Source organism: Cydia splendana, chromosome 3 (genome assembly GCF_910591565.1).
Source record: "Cydia splendana chromosome 3, ilCydSple1.2, whole genome shotgun sequence".
NCBI classification, from domain to species: Eukaryota; Metazoa; Arthropoda; class Insecta; order Lepidoptera; family Tortricidae; genus Cydia; species Cydia splendana.
This window is the reverse complement of record NC_085962.1, coordinates 3,812,563-3,833,464: the sequence shown is the minus strand read 5'-3', so window position 1 is coordinate 3,833,464 and position 20,902 is coordinate 3,812,563. Positions and strand designations below refer to the sequence as shown.

At 37.7% G+C, this 20,902-nt stretch overlaps 1 protein-coding gene across 1 annotated transcript; it reads left to right on the top strand.

Moving 5' to 3' along the window:
* The first annotated feature begins 2,747 nt into the window (after nucleotides 1–2,747).
* On the top strand, nucleotides 2,748–9,667 carry LOC134806429 (seminal metalloprotease 1-like). The gene is made up of 6 exons (XM_063779707.1): nucleotides 2,748–2,888; nucleotides 3,522–3,746; nucleotides 6,369–6,478; nucleotides 7,243–7,453; nucleotides 8,049–8,185; nucleotides 9,494–9,667. Exons 1-6 carry the CDS (start codon nucleotides 2,771–2,773, stop codon nucleotides 9,587–9,589), a joined length of 897 nt encoding a protein of 298 aa, XP_063635777.1. The 5' UTR covers nucleotides 2,748–2,770; the 3' UTR covers nucleotides 9,590–9,667.
* Nucleotides 9,668–20,902: the final 11,235 nt, after the last annotated feature.

The following is a 20,902-nucleotide window of genomic DNA, read 5'->3' as shown; positions in this document are numbered from 1 at the left end:
TTGCTTACACGATACTTACTAGAATTGGACATTCGAGGAAAATGGACATCGAGACCACAATCCGTTCAAGGCAGCTTATCGTGACGGAAAGGTAACTACGAAACCTAAACTGAGAATGACCCGACATGGCCGGTTTGGACTTTTGCCGTAAATTGTAACTACATAAAAACAATAAAATACTCTGAACTCCTAGTGTAAATTACATTCGATAGCGAGACGGACGTACGCGTTTGAGTTAAGTCTCATTTTGTATGGGATTTTCAACAGCGCGCCAAACGGGACGTTTCAGAAACTCAAAATCCCATACAAAATGACAACGCAAACGAGTACGTCACGTTATGCTATCGAATGAAATTTATACTAGGGGCAGGCGTGGCTCACTCCGTTTTCGTCGCGTCGCTACAAGTACATGCGGCCCATACCAATTTTGGTGTCTAGCAGTAGCAGTTGCTGCGCACCGCTACGTAACGGACGCCTGCTCGCGCTTGCGCCACCTTGCGGTCATATCTGTCGTAATAGACGCGTTTTGTTAGGAGGTGAACCCTCTGTACCTAGTACTATTATTTATTCTGTGCTAGGGGTAGGGTTTGCACGACGGATCCGAAATGTATGGGAAGATCCGCGGATCCGGATCCAGATCCGGATAATTTCATACATTTCGGATCCGGATTGCAAACCCTAGCTAGGGGTATTGACATGGCCGGTTTTGACTTGTAACTTGTAACTACATCAAAACAATAAAATACTGTTCATTCCCCCGTATTTGTTTTAATTATCTACAGCTGACGCTTGAGAAAGAACTTAACTAATTTATATAAATCGTATTCAACTATGAACTTTAATATTGAATCATTTAATTGAATGAACAGTGAAATAAGGTTAATGCTGCAATGAGATTTGTTTAAAAATTGCACCATTTACGTAAGTTCAGTTACTATTAACAGCTTCTCTTTTTATACAAAAATATGCATGTACGAGTAGGTATAATATTTGTAGATATAGTCCATATAGTATATGTTTCTGTGGACAACACATCGAAAGTTAATGACTCGGGTGACATCAAGTTTTCTGGCTTGAGTCTCAAGTAAAAAAATATGGTTGTCTTTAAAGTCGGTTTACGGAAGATAATTTTGCGTGATAACGTCATAAGAAAACATTACCATTACATACGTAACGTTACCATGGAGATCTGTCCACAATGTTACCATGGATCTGTCCACAACGTGACACTTTTTCGTGCATGCTACCGGTGTTCATCGATTTATGACGTTACCACGTCAAAATGTATCCTGACTGTAACTCAAAAATCAGCTTTTAATTCTCTTAATTTCGCGATGCCTACAGGAAAAACGCGGAGTTAAAGTAGGTATACAATGAAATGTGTAAGTATGACCCTTTTACGCCTTGGTAAACAAGTTTGTATCACATCAAAACAGGTTATCGATGGATAACGATGATTTCAATTGTGATCAGTCATGATAATTAATAAGTACCTGAACTTGGTACAAAACATTATTAATGCACAGCTAACATATTCGATAAAATCTTAATCGTTATCGTTAAAATGGGGAAGGGCAGTGAAAGCGAATATATTTAAACACTCTTTCAGTGATTAATACTTTTATTGAAGAAATTTATTATCTTCATTGTCACTTAACATCTACTGTCGAACAGTACCATGAGTCACCAACAGTGTCAAAACTGACATATACGCTAACATCTACGTAATTTACTTTCTATACATCTCGCCCGCACTAATACGCGAGTACGAGCGAGATGCATAAAAAGTAAGTTACGTTCTCGATAGCGTTTATGTCAGTGCCAAACTGGTGGTTGGAACTTTGGAACTTTGTAGCTTGTTTGTAGTCAAAGCTGGAAGGATGTAGGTATGTGGAACACAGTCAAAGCTGGTAGACTGTATGTGGGACACAATCAAATCCGGTAGGCTGTATGCGGGGCACAGTCAAACCTGGTAGCCTGTATGTGAGCTATAGTCAAAGCTGGTAGGCTGTATGTGGAACGCAGTCAAAGATGGTAGGCTGTATGTGGAACGCAGTCAAAGCTGATAGGCTGTATGCGGGGCACAGTCAAAGCCGGAAGCTGTATATGGAACACAGTTAAAGCTGGTAGACTGTATGTGGGACACAGTCAAAGCTGCATGGTAGGCTGTATGTGGGACGCAGTCAAAGCTGGAAGCTGTATGTGGAATACAGTCTAAGCTGGTAGACTACAGTCTACCAGTATTATACATGTGTAGTCACACACATGTGGGACACAGTCAAAGCCGGTAGGCTGTATGTGGGGCACAGTCAAAGCAAGTAGGCTGTGTATGGGTTGCAGTCAAAGCTGGTGGACTGTACTGAATGTGGGATGCAGTCAAAGCAAGTAGGCTGTGTATGGGTTGCAGTCAAACCTGGTGGACTGTACTGAATGTGGGATGCAGTCAAAGCAAGTAGGCTGTGTATGGGTTGCAGTCAAACCTGGTGGACTGTACTGAATGTGGGATGCAGTGAAAGTGGAGTACGTACGGGATAGTTCTTGTTTTGCAGGCCAAAGTCCGAGCTTAAGGAAAACTGAGCTCGTTCGCAAACTAGTGTCCTATCTTCACGACGGTTGCTCTATATCTGCATATCTACGCAAAACCGATTTATAGGTGTCAAACATAATTAATTAGTATACTTTATCTACAAATACTTCAGTGTAATGTTTGATAATGATGAGTATTAAACATATATATAGTTCAGGAGACAGTTGTTAGTATGTAGACGAAATGCTGCGAGTTACTGCCGTTCTTTGCTGCTTAGGGGTAGCCCTGGCTACCCCCCCTTTGGCCAAGTCTAGGGAAGAAATCCAGGATTTTAGGAGTTTCCTGGAAAACACCCAGAAGGGTAAGTAATATTTATGTACTTTGGACCAATACACGTAATAGTGAACCGATTAAAATTTCAGAGACCAAAGGACCAGTCGATTCGTGACATCTTAATTAGTTTAAAATAAAATTTACAATGAATCCTTTATATATAGTAGAATCCTAAGCGTAGTGAAGGATTCAAGTGTTAACGCCCAAGGTGGAAATACTTTTGCTATCATGTGGCACATACTGGTTTTCACAACAATTTCGAGGAAATTAATATATTTATAAATATTATCTTAAGCTAAAATAAAAGTATACACGTAATCGATTATATGCATACTATTTTCATATTTCATTGTGTTAATATTTTATACTGGCAATACATATCCTACAATAGAAAAGAGCTACTTTGATCCTTCCTAGCAAAGAAGAAAAGTGCCACTATAATCCCTCCAAGCAGGGAACAAAAAGCTATTATCCGATTGCGTGACTTGAAAAAGCTATTCTTTGAATTATTGCACCCTTACGAGCTGAATCCATTATTTCAGTATTTGAGACACAAATAAGAAAAACGTGATAAATTTTATGTACTCGCGTCGTTAAGTTTTCATGTTTTGTTCACAGGTGACCTTTTTCTCAAATTTTTGACGCAATGATTAATTTACAGAGAAACCCGATGGCGTCTCCCGCATGACCTCTCCCATGGATGGGGTCTCTCCCCTGGCTAATCCCGAGGAAAACAGCGGCAAGTTCGAAGGCGACATCGTGCTGGACGACTGGCAGATCGAGGCCATGGTGCAAGAGTACGCGATGGGCCGCAATGGGTACCTCTGGCCTAACACTAAGTGGCCGAATAACACCGTGATATGGGAATTCGGGGAGGGAGAGTTTGGTGAGTATTTCGTTTCATGGCCATTATTAATTAAGAATGTGAACGCCTCATTGCTGGCTACAGGCCCTTAGGGATTGGGCTATACAGACTAATTCGAACGTGCACCTGAGATCAAACCGATATTAGAATGATATTGGAATCATATCAGTTAGCTGTAATTCGCGCGTCTCGCTCGCATTAATACATGTGCGGACAAATATGAGCGAAGTGAACGCGCGAACTAACTGATATGATTCTAATATCATCTTCATGTCGGTTTGATGTCGGGTACACGTTCGAATTAGGGATGACTCACGTTAGACCGGGCCATGTCCTTCCGGGCCGGGAGCTTTCGGCGCATCGTTTTCTATGGGAAGCATCACGTGATCACCTGTCATGTCATAGAAAAGTAAGCGCCGGAAGCTCCGGCCCGGACACGGCCCGGTCTTATGTGAGTCATCCTTTAGCCTGATAGTCCCCACGCTACGCTTGATTATGTAGGTCCTCTTTTGAATGTCGCGATGTTTACCTTCAATTCAGCTAGTGGCAAATGATATACTTAACGCTAAAAGAATTCGAAAATTGATTGGTACCTAATTACGAGATAGGATAAAGAACTGGCTTCAAGAGGTCTTAAAAACTGTGTTGATCTGCCTGACTTCATGAAAATGTGTAAAAAAATGTCATCGAACACAATGCTTATCACTGATCTAACACCAAGTGGCTCAATGAGAGCGTGATGTGGAATTATGTAGATGGAGAGTTTAGTAAGTTCATTTTTATTCATCTTAGGACCTGTATGGTCTTAACGTTATCTGGTTTATTTGAAAGAAACGATGACGAAACAAAACAACGTGTACCTTGAAACAAGTCGAAAGAGTACGCTATTAGGCTTGAGTACATATGACTAGTTATATAAAACCAAGTGAAAAATAGGAAATGGGAAGCAGTAGATAGACTTAGTACAGAACTAGTAAATTAGTAAATGGTCTTGTTTCGAATTACCTTGTTTAGTAAACACAATACGTCAGGATTTGTCATGATACTAATGATTTATGTCGTATAGTGATTTATGTTTAATCAATATATGTGCTCTTGTGAGCCTGGAAAGAGTAATAATGACGGGCAAAGTTGAAGGCACGAGACCTCAGGGCCCTCCTCCTACTAGATGGTGTGCTCAAATTGTGCACCTATGCAATTAAAACTGCACGAGGTCATGCGCTTGGCGGGGAACAGAACCCTATGGAGGAACCTGGTCTTCAACAGAAGGATATGATGTCACGATCCTCAGTATTGAGGGACCGACTGAAGAAGAAGAAGAAGTGCTCTTGTACAGTTCGATCTATTTGTTCCTGTTGGCCTAGTCACAAAACGGGCGACAGTATCTAGCCCGCGAGATAAACTACCCGTTTTTTTTTACTGTATAATTAGAGTTCCTGTAGGCCTAGCCCGTTCTGTGGCTAGGCCTACAGGAACAAATAGATCGAACTGTACAAGAGCGTATATATTGATTAAACATAAATCACTAAACTACATAAATCACTAAACTACATAAATCATTAGTATCATGACAAATCCTGACGTATTGTTTTTACTAACTAATCAAGGTACCTAATTCGAAACAAGACTAATTTATCTATGTATCAGCCTAATAAGTAATTATTTGCGATGATTCAGCTATATTTTGTTGATAATATTGTAATCTGTGTATAAATATAACCTGTAAATTTTATAGTGATTCAATTTTACACATCGTCAACTGATAACCAGATTAATGATATTGATTATATGAAATTTAATATGTTTATCAATTAATTCGTGTTGTTTCTCATAAAGTTTAAAGTCATTGTATTATGATTATTCTTGTTTATCCATCAAATAATGTATTGTTTGTTATATTATCATTAGTCCTAAAACTGAAACCGTTAACTTTTCAAGATTTTCGTAAGGTTATCCTATAGATAGGTTAGGTTAGGTTAGATTTGTTTTATGGCAATCCTGAAAAGGTACGCGTTTCTAAACCAAACAAATTATGACTAGCGACGAATATTCGGACAAACAATACATTATGACTTAAAACTTTTTGGGAAACAATAGAGACCCGAGTGAATTTCCTTGTCAAATTTGCGGTTTGAGTATTGATCAATAATTCTAAAAGTACCTATACTATACCGAAATAAGTATTTAAAAAATCTGAATCTGAAATACATCCCAAATAAGTCACGTGTTTTTCTTTCAAGTTCTGAAGTTTCCAAGTATCTTAAAATAAAAAAGCCTTTTACTGCTACTAAAACCTATACAATAATTTAAAAAATGTCATAAGGTTTACCTAACAGTAAGGGCATGTGGATTCCAAACCCAATAGATGCAACCTATGATTTTCTCAGAATTATGCTTGAATTATCATTTTTACCTATAATTGTTCTACTAAATAAACTGGTCCAATCTCAATAAAAAAATGTGTCCCATCTGGTATCGAACTTATTATTAACTTGTTAATAATAAATTACTTATATCTGCCGCTTTCATCAAAAGCGGTGCCTGTGATAATTCTTAGGTACAGATTTCAAAATCTGCTATGCTTTAAGATGCCGGCACTAATATGGATAAACTACAATAAAATATGAATTTGTCTGTATCCAGGACCCCTGCAGTCAGCCGCCATCGAAGAGGGTATCGCAGACATTGAGCGTCATACTTGCATCAGGTTCCGCTACCGCGAGCCGAGCGACACCGCTTACGTCCATTTGACTGTAAGTGTTCGAGCGTCCAGCGGAGCGTTCGGCGAGGCGGGTAGCGTGCAGTGTGACGGCTCGCATACGCTTGCATTTGTTTGTTATGAATGCCGCACGCCCCACCACGCTGCAAGTTTCGTTAGAGGAAGCAGAGGAAGCTAGATGCAATAGTCGTTGGTAATAGCGACTACATATAATTTAACGTAACGTAACTTAATTAGGTTAGGATTAAAATGTAAACCCACACTTTAAAATTATTACCACTACAACTGCCTGTCCTCACCTTCAGTACCCTGTGTCTCACACACTGCCATAATGAATATTAAACTTTATAAATACGGCATCGCTCAGTTAAATTTAAAAGTAGTAGTAGTAGTAGTTGAAGCGGCACCAATGATCTTGAAATTGTTTTACTTTCACAATAAAATATATTTTTCAGTAACTTAAATCAGCCAGTATATAATTAATATTTTGATCACTTCAAGCCTTTCGTGTTTAATTGCTACTAGATCTGCAATTTTTTTATCTTAACTTCATCCAAATCACCAGCTCATGTTGATGATATTTTTAGTGTTCCGTACAAAACTTTGTTGACGGAACACTTATGGGATCACTTCGGTCTTGCAAATCAGTTATTTTTTTTGATCCGATTCCGATGAGATGGAAGATTACATCTTGAAGTCGCCAGCATTATGTTGAGATGAGGTCATTTCGTGACACTTTCTCGTTTCTTTTCTTACGTCTGTGTTACCGAATAAGGTTTTTCTTATCTTATCTTCCAGGGTGAGCCGAGCGGTTGCTACGCGCACGTGGGCTACTGGGCCACCCGAGGCGTTCACATCTACAACGTGGCCCGCAACACGCCTGGCGTGGGCTGCTTCCGCCACGCCACCATCGTGCATGAATGGATGCACATCCTTGGCTTCTTCCACATGCACTCCACTCATGACAGGGATGACTATGTCAGGATTGCCTTCGAGAACCTTCAGCCTGGTTAGTGCCATAATCCTTTATGTTCTATTTAATATTGCTGTAATCCCCTATCAAAATAATCCTATATCATTACCACGAGTTTGGTCGCGAATGTGTAAACTAACTCACAATGCATTTCCCTCGTACTAACATTGGTGCAAAAAGCTTCACTGAGAGAAAAATCATTAGTAAACTAAACCAGGAATTAAAAAACAGTTCTGTACTGGGGGAAAAAAATTAAGTTTAGTAATAATTATAGACGTTTCACTATTTCTGTAAAGTTTATTTATTTCTACAAACAGCTCAGTAATCCTAAATCTAATTTCAACAAACAGATAATAGAAATTGCAAGAACTAATAGAAATTGCAAGAACTAATAGAAATTGCAAAAGTCAATTTGTTCCTATTAGTCGACTCTTCTTTTTTTGAAGTTTATTTTTGTTATTCTAAGTGTGTTTTTGTTATCCTTTTCTCTCAGTGTTCAACAGTATGAACCAATAGGTGGTATTTGAAATACGTTTATCGACTGCTATAGAACCAGAAATTATTACTACCCCCTTCACCTAAATGGCGCAACAATCGCGGAGCGTGATGGTACATTTTACTATTTTTTTAGGTACGGAGCACAACTTTAACATCCACGGCTCTGACCTCGTCTCCAACTATGGATTACCGTATGACTACGTGAGCTGTCTGCAATACAGTGCCTATGGGTTCTCCATCAACGGTCTCCCCACCATTGTGGCTCTTCGGGTAATCACCAACCTTATTAACCTTGAGTAACGGATCTGAAGTTGCCCGCCATAAACCAACCTTAAAGGGGCCCACAGATTACCAGTTCGCCGGACGATATCAGCCTGTCAGTTAAACGCAAAAGGTTCTGAGCAACTGACAGGCTAATATCGTCCGGCGAACTGGTAATCTGTGGGCCCCTTTAGGTTTTAAATAAAAAAAAAGCTTGGATAGGAATTACCGGCCAACGTTCAGAAAGCTTTTATCACTGACTGTAGCACTGTTCCTATGTTCACCCCCTGTATCCATTCATCAGATCAGCTCGATGGTCCTCGTACCATAATATATTGCATATGTATGCAAAGTAACTCACATAAAAGGGGCAGAAAAGTCCTAGAGTGGCGGCCACAGATGGGTAAGCGCAGTGCCGGACACCCACAAACAGGCCTATTCGGATTTGGAGATAATCACATGATCTTGAAACGATTTAGAGATCAACTAGATTTACATTAGATATCGACTAGATGTGGCTTGGATATCTAAGTCATAACTTGTCGAAATCGTTCAAGAGGACCTCCAGAATTGCGGAAACGTCAAATTTGACATATCTATCTTACAAATATCTTTAAATTATCCGTATCGTAACTTGTTGAAGTCTAGTAGAAATCTAATTCATTTTCCGAATCGAGCCGAAAGTAGGTGGACGGATGATCTCGTTCGCGTCGCTGGGAGCTGGTGGCTGCAGTGTGCTAGAGATCGCTCCCGGTCGCGGCCTATGGGGGAGGCCTATGGCCAGCAGTGGACTACCAGAAATAAATAAATGATGTATTGATTGATTGACGTCCGTGGCTGATAGTTAAGTACAATCACCTGCAATAATATGTTACTCTTCGAAGGCCGCAAAAATATGTGACACGCTCTTATGGCTCTACGAATAAGATCGTGTCAGATATTTTTGTCAGATATGTTACACATAACATATTATTGCAAATGACTGTACGTATAGGTATATATGCAAAGGTTCAGCTCAGTCGAATAATAGAATGTTTGGATAATTTATATAGCTTGCAATATTTAACCCGAACATACATAATTACATACTGACACACAAACATTGCGAGTTAATTAAGAGCCTGTAAAAATGGCCTCGCTTTTTTCGGCCCTTTATATATCACAATCCAAAAATCACAAAAATGTAACACCTATCTATATATATATATGCTTGATTGATGCAAATAAACATTCATTCTTTCATTCATTCATTCATTCATTCATTCCAGCAAGTTTATATTTCCCGGTCTTTGAAGTAATGTCCTATTTTGTCCCCAGGAGCATGATGGTGTGATGGGCCAGCGTGATTACATCACCGATATGGATTGGGCTCGCATCAACCGTCATTACGATTGCCCCGGCGCATGGGACTAATCAGACTATAGCTATCTCCTTTACACTTACCATGTTAACGCAAGAATGAAAGAGATATGATCTCAGTGTCTAATTTATGTCGCGGGTATAAAGACTACATCTACATACCAGATTCTATTAAAAATTTTAAAACTTAAAAATTACTGTTTGATATTTTCTCCACTTCATCATTAATAAACCGATTCTCGTGAATTTTTGTGAGCAGATTTGATGAATCAATAGATTTTGTTTTGTCGATTCATAATATTATATTCGGTTACCGCGATAGTGAAATAAAACTAAGGAAACGGATTATATCGCGTATTATGAATTTAAAATACCTATATCCCGACGTTATAATCCGCGAAGAATTTTTACAAAATGGCGGAGCCATGTGGGGTTTCGCGAAATCTACAGCTCACAGAGTTGTTGTTGTTTAAGTTGTTTAATTTCTGGACAAGTTGACAGCTGACAGATCAAATCCAAATAGTTACATAACAACAAATTAAAATCAGAATCATGCTCCAGCAACCTATCTTTGCACAAACTTGACAGTTAGAATGCATATAGGTATAGTCTGTCGATTTGTAACTGGACCCGAACCGCTAATCCTTTGTCTATTGTTAAGTAAAACCGCACCTCTACCTGTAAAAAAAGTACTTTTAAGTTATTTCGCTATTACTGATATGTGACGCGGTGGGCAAAGTTATGTTAAAGGGCAAAGTTTTATACTTTTACGGTACTTGATGTAGCACTTGACATGAAAACAGCGTGGTCCGACTCTAACTATTATCCACACATGTCGACACAAAACGTCCACGTAAATGAAATGTCCCTCGTGAACTTGTCCATTTATTTACCCGCAGCAGAAACGTGAAGGTTCACTGCAAACCCCTGTTCACGTGCAGAGTTGAAATGTTTATTACTTGCCGAAAGCGAGCTTTCGCCTCGGAAGGACTAGTGTAAAACTTTTATTCAAATTGTATTAAAGAAAATGTTAAAAAATATTGTAAACGATGAATGGATGGTGACGACACACGGACGGACATTATGACAACTGTCATAATGTCCGTTGATTATTGATAGGTAAGCAAAACCACATCGAATAATAATTCAGTTAATTTTATTTGTACAAGCGATTATACTTACCTAATATTTAAAAATGACATAGCCACAGGATGCTGCTGAATAATGCTGTTCTTTGAATTATGCTCATTAACGTATATATCTATGGACGGGCCTTACGGGCACTAAAAAACCGGACAAGTGCGAGTCGGACTCGCCCACCGAGGGTTCCGTACTTTTTAGTATTTGTTGTTATAGCGGCAACAGAAATACATCATCTGTGAAAATTTCAACTGTCTAGCTATCACGGTTCGTGAGATACAGCCTGGTGACAGACGGACGGACGGACGGACGGACGGACAGCGGAGTCTTAGTAATAGGGTCCCGTTTTACCCTTTGGGTACGGAACCCTAAAAATGGTACTAGTTTAGCGGTGTGACTCACGAATTCCAGCCAATCGTGCAGTCTAACGCAACTAGTTGCGACCAATAGCGCGCGTGATGCGAACTCATCAACCAATCGCGCGCGTGATGCGAACTCATCAACCAATCGCGTTGTACCGGTGTCACACCGCTGTACTGGCCCCTGTCATGCCTCATTATTATTGTCCGTAAAGCCAGTCCCTAGATATCTATGTCAATGGTTATGCTCCGTTTTCTATAGGGAATGTTCTCGTTCGAGAATACTTCCCATAGTAAACGGAGAACATTCTCGAGAAGAGCACAACTATAGTCTTACGTCATAATTTCATAACATCGACTAAATTTCACTTGCACTCGCACTTTTTAAATAATGTAACGGCTCGATTCGGAAAATGAATTAGATTTCTACTAGACTTCAACAAGTTACGATACGGATAATTTAAAGATATTTGTAAGATAGATATGTCAAATTTGACGTTTCCGCGATTCTGGAGGTCCTCTTGAACGATTTCGACAAGGTATGACTTAGATATCCAAGTCACATCTAGTCGATATCTAATGTACATAGATCTAGTTGATCTCTAAATCGTCTCAAGTTCTTGTGATTATCTCGAAATTCGAATAGGCCTGTAAGGTTGACCAAATATAAAAGTCAGCCGAAGTCTGGAACAAGTTTGAACAAGATCGGCTCACTTTATATTTCGTCAGCTTTACTTAGGTTTGTAATGATTTCATTGATAGTCGCGTTGTTTTTTTCCATCAACAATATATTTGTAAGTTGCAATGCGAGTACTTAATGAAAAAAATATTGTTTGGTTTAACAATACCAATAATATTTAAAGATTGAATGACTACGGCGAAAGCTCGCCCCCAGTTAGCGATGTTAATAATATAGCCGAGGACAAATGGCCTGATATTTTTACCCCGACCTTTGCCACTGTATATTTTACGCTACATTAAAGAGCTTTACGACAAGAAAATGTTTAATGTTGAGTAAAATTGAATTCAATTGAATTTGAGTAGCTGGTTCTCAGTTAAATTGGAGGTAATTTGGAGTAAGAAGGAAAAGTAAAAACGTGACGAAAAGTCAATAATCACATAACATTTTTAAAAAAGATAAAAAGAAACCAGTTCAGAAGCGGTATCATGGTCGCATTTTTATCACCTGTCATGCCATGCGTCACTTTCGCACGCACTTTGTTCAACGTGACAGGCATGGTGACAATTGACAAATGATAAAGAGCCGACTATCTTAGCCCTACAACGCCCTATAAATCAAAATAATTGAAATAACTATGATGCCAGCTAAACTATAGGTACTTGAGGTAGTTCCATCAGTTTTTGGGAACGACTCGCTGAGCAAAAAGGCATATTTGTTTATTTACAGTACATCTGGTGCTACATTAAGTCATCGTGTATTATAATCAGCACATTACGTAACTACGTAAATTTAAAATGACCATATGTATTGTAAAACGTGCTTTGCATTACCTATTAAGTGTATTACACTTGCGGATAGGTAATGCGGAGCTAATTCGTCATCTATGTTTAGATTGTCACCCAATTTGTAATATTTTGGTAATAAGTATTATGTAGAAAAGGTGATAAATATTTTTACTCAATACGATACTCAACCTGATCATCAATCTGATGCGAACATCGGACATGTGACATGTAACATAAATCGTGATACAGTATTCCGTATCAAATCATAATATTTACAGTTTATTCCAGATATTTCACAAACGCATTTCATTTATTTACATTTTTATTGAAAAGTAGAATTTTGTCTGATAAAATTGCCAAATATTGGCACCCCGCCAGTTATTGGCAATGGAATCTCTTAGTAGTAAAATTATTTCTTGGCACCAATAACTGGTTTTTGAACGCCAACATACATAATTGATTTTTCCTAAACAAGTTAGAAAATAAAACAAACTGCAATATATTATACGATATTATACCTACATAATTATGTTAGATACCTCTCTAGAGGCAAAGACATATGTAACTTCGTATAAGATGAAAAAAGTCTAAGGAAAAAACGTGCCTCGGAAATCAAGAAAAAGTCATTCTCGGATAGATGGCGCACACACCTTTGGCCTATGCTCGGCTAGATGGCGTGACGACACCGTTTCATATTTAACAATTTTAACACATAGATATCAGAGAATGAACATGGATCAAAATGTTATAAAAAGAATAAAATCATTTATCCATATACAGACATTTTTTTGATAATTTTATACGTTTTCATTTTGAGTTTTAGTCGTGTGTCGATAGATGGCAGTAAATTTACTGTGACTACAAAATTTACTATGAGAGGACCCCTCTATACTATCTATTCTCTTTGCTAGAGGTTAGAACTAGATAGTTAACTAGTAAAGCGGCCTGATTCGAACATTAAGATACGTCAAAAAATTGCTAAAGATACGACATGGATCATACATGGCAGTGTCAAAAGTGACGTTTTTATTTGAAGAAAGACTTATGCTATCCGTATCGTATCTAATATTTGACGTAGGTATATTAAAGTTCGAATCAGGCCAGTAGTTTTGCAAGCGACCGTAAAATGGGGTGACTATGGTTCGCGGGGAGAGTTGGGTTATGAATGGGGAGAGAAGGAATGAAAGGGGGGTGAGGTGGGATTTTAAGGCTACTGCTACAAAAATAATGTATTCCAATTTAAAATGGAACTACTCATAATAAAAAAAATCACCTTTGTATGAAAACCCAACTCACCCCAAATACGAGGGACCACGGGGTTAGGTGGGATTTCCCGTTTATCGTCAAAATTATGAAATGGAACCACCCAAAATAAAATAAAAACTAAAATACAAACGTCCGGAACACTTATTATATACACCATTCAGTTTGCATATGTAAAAATAAAATGTTATCGAGGTTTGAATGTCAGTTTTGCACCTACTCACCCCATTTTACGGTACCTAGTAGTTGACGATAAGTATTTTATTTTTAATTTGGCTGATTTTATCAGTCTTGGTAGAAGTACACAAAAAAGGCAACACAGTAGTTCATGTACATAAAAGTGTAGACTCACAAAAAGTATGCACGAGCAAACACCCTGCACCCTTAACAAGCTAAACCACGGGTTTCAATATGTTATTAATTAGTTTCCGAACCATCTCTAGAAAGTGAGATTTACTATACCCGTTAATTTATAAGAAAAAACACGTTGGCTTTAATTTTAAATAATTCACAATAATATCGTGATTACGGCCACACGAGCAGATCAATAAAATGAAGCCCGTGAAAGCATCAATTACCCTAATTGATGCCGAAACGACCCACATTTATGTAAACTGAACTGATGCTACATTACTGCCACAACCGTAAGTGACATTCAAATATGCACTGTATTACCGCTGAATAGATTCCATATTGAAACTGGCTTTCGAATGTCGCTTATGGTTGTTAGAAGCGTGGCAGGTTGGCCAAAGGGGACATCGGGAAAAGTCACATGTTGTTTTTAATATCCTTGTAACGTCAGAAAATGCGTAGTGTTCTAAAGCCTAACGGCTTGGCCACGACTTTGCGCGACAGGCGGCGGCGGCGGCGGCAACCATAGGTTGGAGCGAGACACATCGATCGGACCTTTCCTTCCCACTTATAGTTGCCGCCGCCGCCGTCGCCGGTCGCGCAAAGTCGTGGCCGTGCCGATAGACTAAAGACGAAAGTGGAGGAACCGTGCAAAATCTCCTTTTCATACAAACGTAGTCCTCATTATCCTTTCTGGATATTCACATTATTGAAAATATTTTGGCACAATTTGATGTATATTAACCATAGCTATGGCCCTACGTTTGACTTTTTTCGATTTTTTGGTTATTGTAAAAATTAAGAGCGAAATTGATTTCATACAAATTTTTAAATGCTTCAAAATCAAACGTTGGGGCATAGGCTGTGGTTGATATACCTACAACATCATCAACGTCTACCCGCCGAATTAAGAACTGAAATATCTGAGGAAGCATTTGAACGTCAACTGAGGAACTTTTTATTGAATAACCCATTATATTCAGTGGACGAATACATGGAATTAAAATTGAAATAACTATTTGACATTATACTTAGCTTATGTAAAATTGATTAACATTCGTTCTGAACTTATTACTTACCTATGATTACCGCTCTTAGTTTTAGTATGACGATCATTATGAGATATTAGACATGTATTTTGTTATTTATTGAGTTTTTTTCAATTTGACGATAGTTCTCAAATTTCTTTTTAAATTATAAATTTGTAATTTGATTATCATTGTTGACATTGTATAATTACGTTTGCATGCTAAATTATTGACGATCATAATGTAAATTCATATAGATTAGCGTAAGAATAATTTATACTGTAATTTATCATTATGAAATAAATAAACTAAACTAAACTAAACTAAACATTTATTTAAGAGTTAAAGAGTTTAAGAGTCGGGGTAAGACTCTTGTCGGTGGAGCGATTTCCATGCATGTCGGTCCTCTGCCTTCTCCTACCTACCTACCTACAACAAATAATGCTAATATCCAGAGAGACATATGAGGACTACGTTTGTATGGAGCAGTGGTCGTCCCCCTTTCCTCCTAAGGCTAACGCAAAATTGTGATTTATTTATTTAAATATGAAACAAACGGTCATACAAAAAATATTGTTACAGTTTCAACAGTTTCATCATATTGTTACAGTTACAGTTTCAATAAATTGCTCATTTTCTATCTATACTAGATTTTGTGAAATTGAATATGTGTCATCATCCGTATTGCGAACCATTGATGCGAATTATTGCCCTCTTACACTAGTCATACAAATAATTTTCAATTCATCGCACAATATAAGATCAAGCAATAAACTATTTGTTCGTCTGGAAAGCTAATATTTCACTGCCAGAGACAGGAAATAGAGTGCAGGATTGTGCTTACCCACCTGGAGGCAGTATTCGACATTTTAACCTTTGGTTCGCTATGAAAATGTAATGAAATCAAAAACTTTATTTCAGGCAACCAATGATATTATATAACTATAGATATGTTATACTAATACATAAGGAACACAAAAAATACTTCCATATTTATTTTTATACCTAAGAAGAAATCTGTTATTTTTTTAGGGTTCCGTACCTCAAAAGGAAAAAACGGAACCCTTATAGGATCACTCGTGCGTCTGTCTGTCTGTCTGTCCGTCTGTCATAGCCCATTTTCTCCAAAAGTACTGGACCAATTAAGTTGAAATTTGGTACACACATGTAAATTCGTGACCCAAAGACGGACATCTTACGTAAACAAATTAATTTTAAACACGGAGGCCACTTTTGGGGGGTAAATGAGAAAATTTAAAAATAATGTTTTTTAAACTATATCGTGTTACATATCAAATGAAAGAGCTCATTTTGAGAAGCTCAAATATATATTTTTTGTAATTTTAAAATAAATAGTTTAGAAATTATTTAAGAAAATAGCCAAAAAATGACCATTCCCCCCCCTTTATCTCTGAATCTACTGGGTCTAAAATTTTGAAAAAAATATACAAAATACTTCTTTACCTATAGATGACAGGAAAACCTATTAGAAATATGCAGTCAAGCGTGAGTCGGACTAATTACTTAGTTTTTGATCCGACCCCTACGGGTTTATTAAAGGCAATTCAATCGCGTTTCACATACAAGATGGTCCAAACCTTGACGTACAAAATTTTTTTTAGATTCGTCACGTCGTGGGCTATCAGAATATACCCCATGTATGTTAGCCGATATTTAGCAATTTTCACCTGCTGGCGTGCCCCGCGTGCCCGTACTCCTGCTCGGAATCTGACCTGAGGGACGCGACGGTCAGGGCTGTCAGCACCGCTGCTTTCTGGGCATCCACTGTTTAAATTTAAGAGGAACCTCGACACGAGAGAAGAAGAAGAAGCAGTTTTCGAGTTATGAATTTTTTAACTTTTGTTAAGAAATTCCGGGGTGAAGCTTTGCTTTGCTTTTATGCCTACTAGGTAATTATTGTTGGTGGTATTTGCACTGATAACACGAAATAGCGATGGGGAAGTGACCCCATAAAATAACAGTAGGTATTGGAGCAGGTAAAAATTAACCCTTTGTAGATAACAACCCGTCGCGACGCGGGTCCAGTTAAGATAATGAATAAGTTAAGCAAAATGATGCTTCACGCAATGACATCACAATATTAATTTCTGCATTTAGATGCAATCACATGGCACAATATTAATTTCTCGTGGTAATTTCTGTTTGATTAACGTTAGGAATAACAAGAGGATTTTATTTAGTGAATTACTAATTTGGAAACTTTCCACCTCAGTTCCTTTGACCGGCGACTCTGTCAAATTAGACTATTAAGTATCACTATTTTACCTTTTTAAAAACTTAGGGTCTAGCAGTTTCTACAATAACCATAAGTCCTTGAAATTGCTTGTATTTTTTATTTATTTAGGTAAGCGCAAAGTCTAAGCTTGACATGCTTGAACGTAAAATTTTGTCGTTTCCTTTTTTTTCCAACTCACAACAGCCAAGTGAAGTTGCTGATTTTTTAGCAACTGCGCCGCTTGTCAAGGATTATGTTACAAAAAGAAACATTCAAAAAACTTCAAGTTTTTTTTTATATAAATTAATTGCTTCATCCCGGAATTTCTTAACAAAAGTTAAAACTTTAAAAAATCATAACTCGAAAACTATGAAAAATCGGCTGACGTACATGGGGTATATTCTGATAGCCCACGACGTGAGGAATCTAAAAAAATTTGGACGTCAATAAAAAACAATGTTAAAAGTTGGGTAATGTACGGAACCCTTGGAACGCGAGTCCGACTCGCACTTGGCCGGTTTTTATTAATTTCCAATGATATTATATAACTATAGATATGTTATACTCATACATAAGGAACACAAAAAATACTTCCATATTTATTTTTATACCTAAGAAGAAATCTGTTATTTTTTTATTAATTTTCGCTTCATTCATCTTTGTCATACTCGTCGTTAAACATGAGCTTGTCTCTTTCTCTTTCGGTGAGCTCGTCAGCACGTGCACATTTCTCGCTTGCCCAGGTGCGACTAAAGACAACTTGTACAATTTGTCACAAGGTAAGCGCTTCAATTTTGGAACGCCTATAACGGCTATAACATATCTTGAGTTGTAATAAATAACTGCGGGCAACTATTGGCCCATAGATAAATACCTTAAAACTAACATAAATATTACAACAGTATATTTTAAAACTAAAAACTACAAATAAACATGCAATAACTATATTTGAAAGAGCGAACGACGCAAAAGCCAAGTTCTTATGGTAACATTCCATTTCTAACCGCAGCGTGCCACTACCGGTACTGAACGCGTCGCTGTCATTGTCAATTTCCATAGTAAAATTGACAGTATTGCAGCTGCAGTTGGAAATGGAATGTCACCTTTACATTCAACTTGGAACACACGGCTGGCTTGGGGCACGTCCCGACATTTCCATGTTTTTTAACTGAGCTATCAGAGGACAGGGTTACGCAATAACTTTAGTAAAGTTCTGAGTGTGTATGAGAATATTTAGAATTCAAACGAAAAACCGATTTTAAAATATGGCTGTTACTAGTACACACATAACAAGGTCGAATACATCCTACCCCAGATAGATCATCCAGAAATGGAATCGATGACTCCCTTCGGGTTGAAATATTCAGATTTACGGCTCGAAAGTGATTTATTGTAAAGGTTGATTTATGTATGAATTGTGCTTGTATATACGTATATAGGTTAATTCTTTCGGCGACATATTTTATGATTCTGGCATTTTATTTATGATTGAATAGACGTCTTTTTTAGGGTTCCGTACCCAAAGGGTAAAACGGGACCCTATTACTAAGACTACGCTGTCCGTCCGTCCGTCCGTCCGTCCGTCCGTCCGTCCGTCCGTCCGTCCGTCTGTCACCAGGCTGTATCTCACGAACCGTGATAGCTAGACAGTTGAAATTTTCACAGATGATGTATTTCTGTTGCCGCTATAACAACAAATACTAAAAACAGAATAAAATAAAGATTTAAATGGGGCTCCCATACAACAAACGTGATTTTTGACCAAAGTTAAGCAACGTCGGGAGTGGTCAGTACTTGGATGGGTGACCTTTTTTTTTTTTGCTTTTTTTTCGTTTTTTTTTTTTGCATTATGGTACGGAACCCTTCGTGCGCGAGTCCGACTCGCACTTGCCCGGTTTTTTATTTTATGATACTTGTACTCATAAATCATGAGCACAAAACTTATTTAAATGATAAGTCTGACGCCATAGGTTTTATAAGGGAGGTGGGACGTAGAATTAGGGAGGACCTCTGATGCTCGCGCGGGTTCGTACCTGGTGCAAAGGCTGGCCATCGCTATCCAACGTGGTAACGCCGCAAGTATGATGGGCACCTTTGCACCCGGTGAAACCCGCGGAGGTTTTTTAGATTAAAATACCTTATTATTTAGATATATTTAAGTTATTTATGTATGTTTTTTTATAAAAGTACCATTAACTTTTTGTATAAATAAACGCAAATTGTATTTTATAATATTATCTTAGACTGAAATACACTGAAATATATTCTATTATTTAAATTTTGATTGTGATTACCTATAGTTTTCTTTTATAACAACTATTGGAACACAATTAGCGAGTGGGGAATAAAATAGGCACATTTTACAGTAGGGTCAAAGAGGGAACAGTGTCTCGGTAGAAAGAGGCCGGGAACAGTGGCTCACTCAAACTATATATAACACTATAACTGATATCGTTCGGCGAACTAGTAATCTATGGGCTCCTTTACATGAAACGGTAACCATCGCTTTCGTTCGGTGAAAAATATAACAAGATTCTCGTAAAGATATATTCCTTTTTTGCAAAGCCGATTATAGTTACTCATTTTATGAACGATGCCACGTTCTCGATAAAGTCATATTTAAGTGCCCAAACATTTAATATCTTTTCGGTTCACAGATCACTTGTCGGTGAAAGAAAACATCTGGAGATTCTGGAGGAAACCGGAATAATCACAATATGGCTTAGTTTCCCCTTTGGGTTAGATCAGATGAGTCACTTTCGTAAAAAACTGGTTCTTGTGCTATTATTATTTTGCTGTCGTTTTTAAATTTTTCTCAGATTTTGATAAAGTTTTTTCGATAGATAGAGTTCCATGTTCTGTAAAGCATAAGCGCAATTTCATTACTGATGTGTTATATTTATTTGCGTATTTATTTTTGCTGTCGGACGGTGGGAATATTAGTTGCATAAAATACGCAAGTAAGTTAACGGGTTAGCACTAATTGACTAGCACGTTATATTTTTGATTTATAGTAATATTTTTGTTTTAATGAATATGTCAGTTTCAAACTCGGGGTAATGAAGGAGTCTATGTCAAGTAGTCTACATTTCGAGTTATCTGATGGATGGATATTACTTATCCGCTAGATTAACTTTTATACCAAAAACGTAATTTCGTAAAGTCGCTCGAGGTATTCCTTTGCTATATCGAGAATAATCCGTGACCAAATCCATGTCATACCTGATCATTTCTCAAAAAGTTTGTACATTTCGATCACCTCTTAGATTTCTATAAAAATTGGTATGCTGGTAAAGTACATGAAGCTGAACACAAATGTGTAAGGAAATCTGGTAACAAAAAAGGAATGTTTCATAGAAACTTTCTGGGACATTTTGGGAAATATGGTGGAAGTTGTTCAGCTTCATGTACTTTACCAGCATACCAATTTTTATAGAAATCTAAGATGTGATCGAAATGTACAAACTTTATGAGAAATGCTCACCTATACCTATATGATATGTATTATGTATCACGCAATATA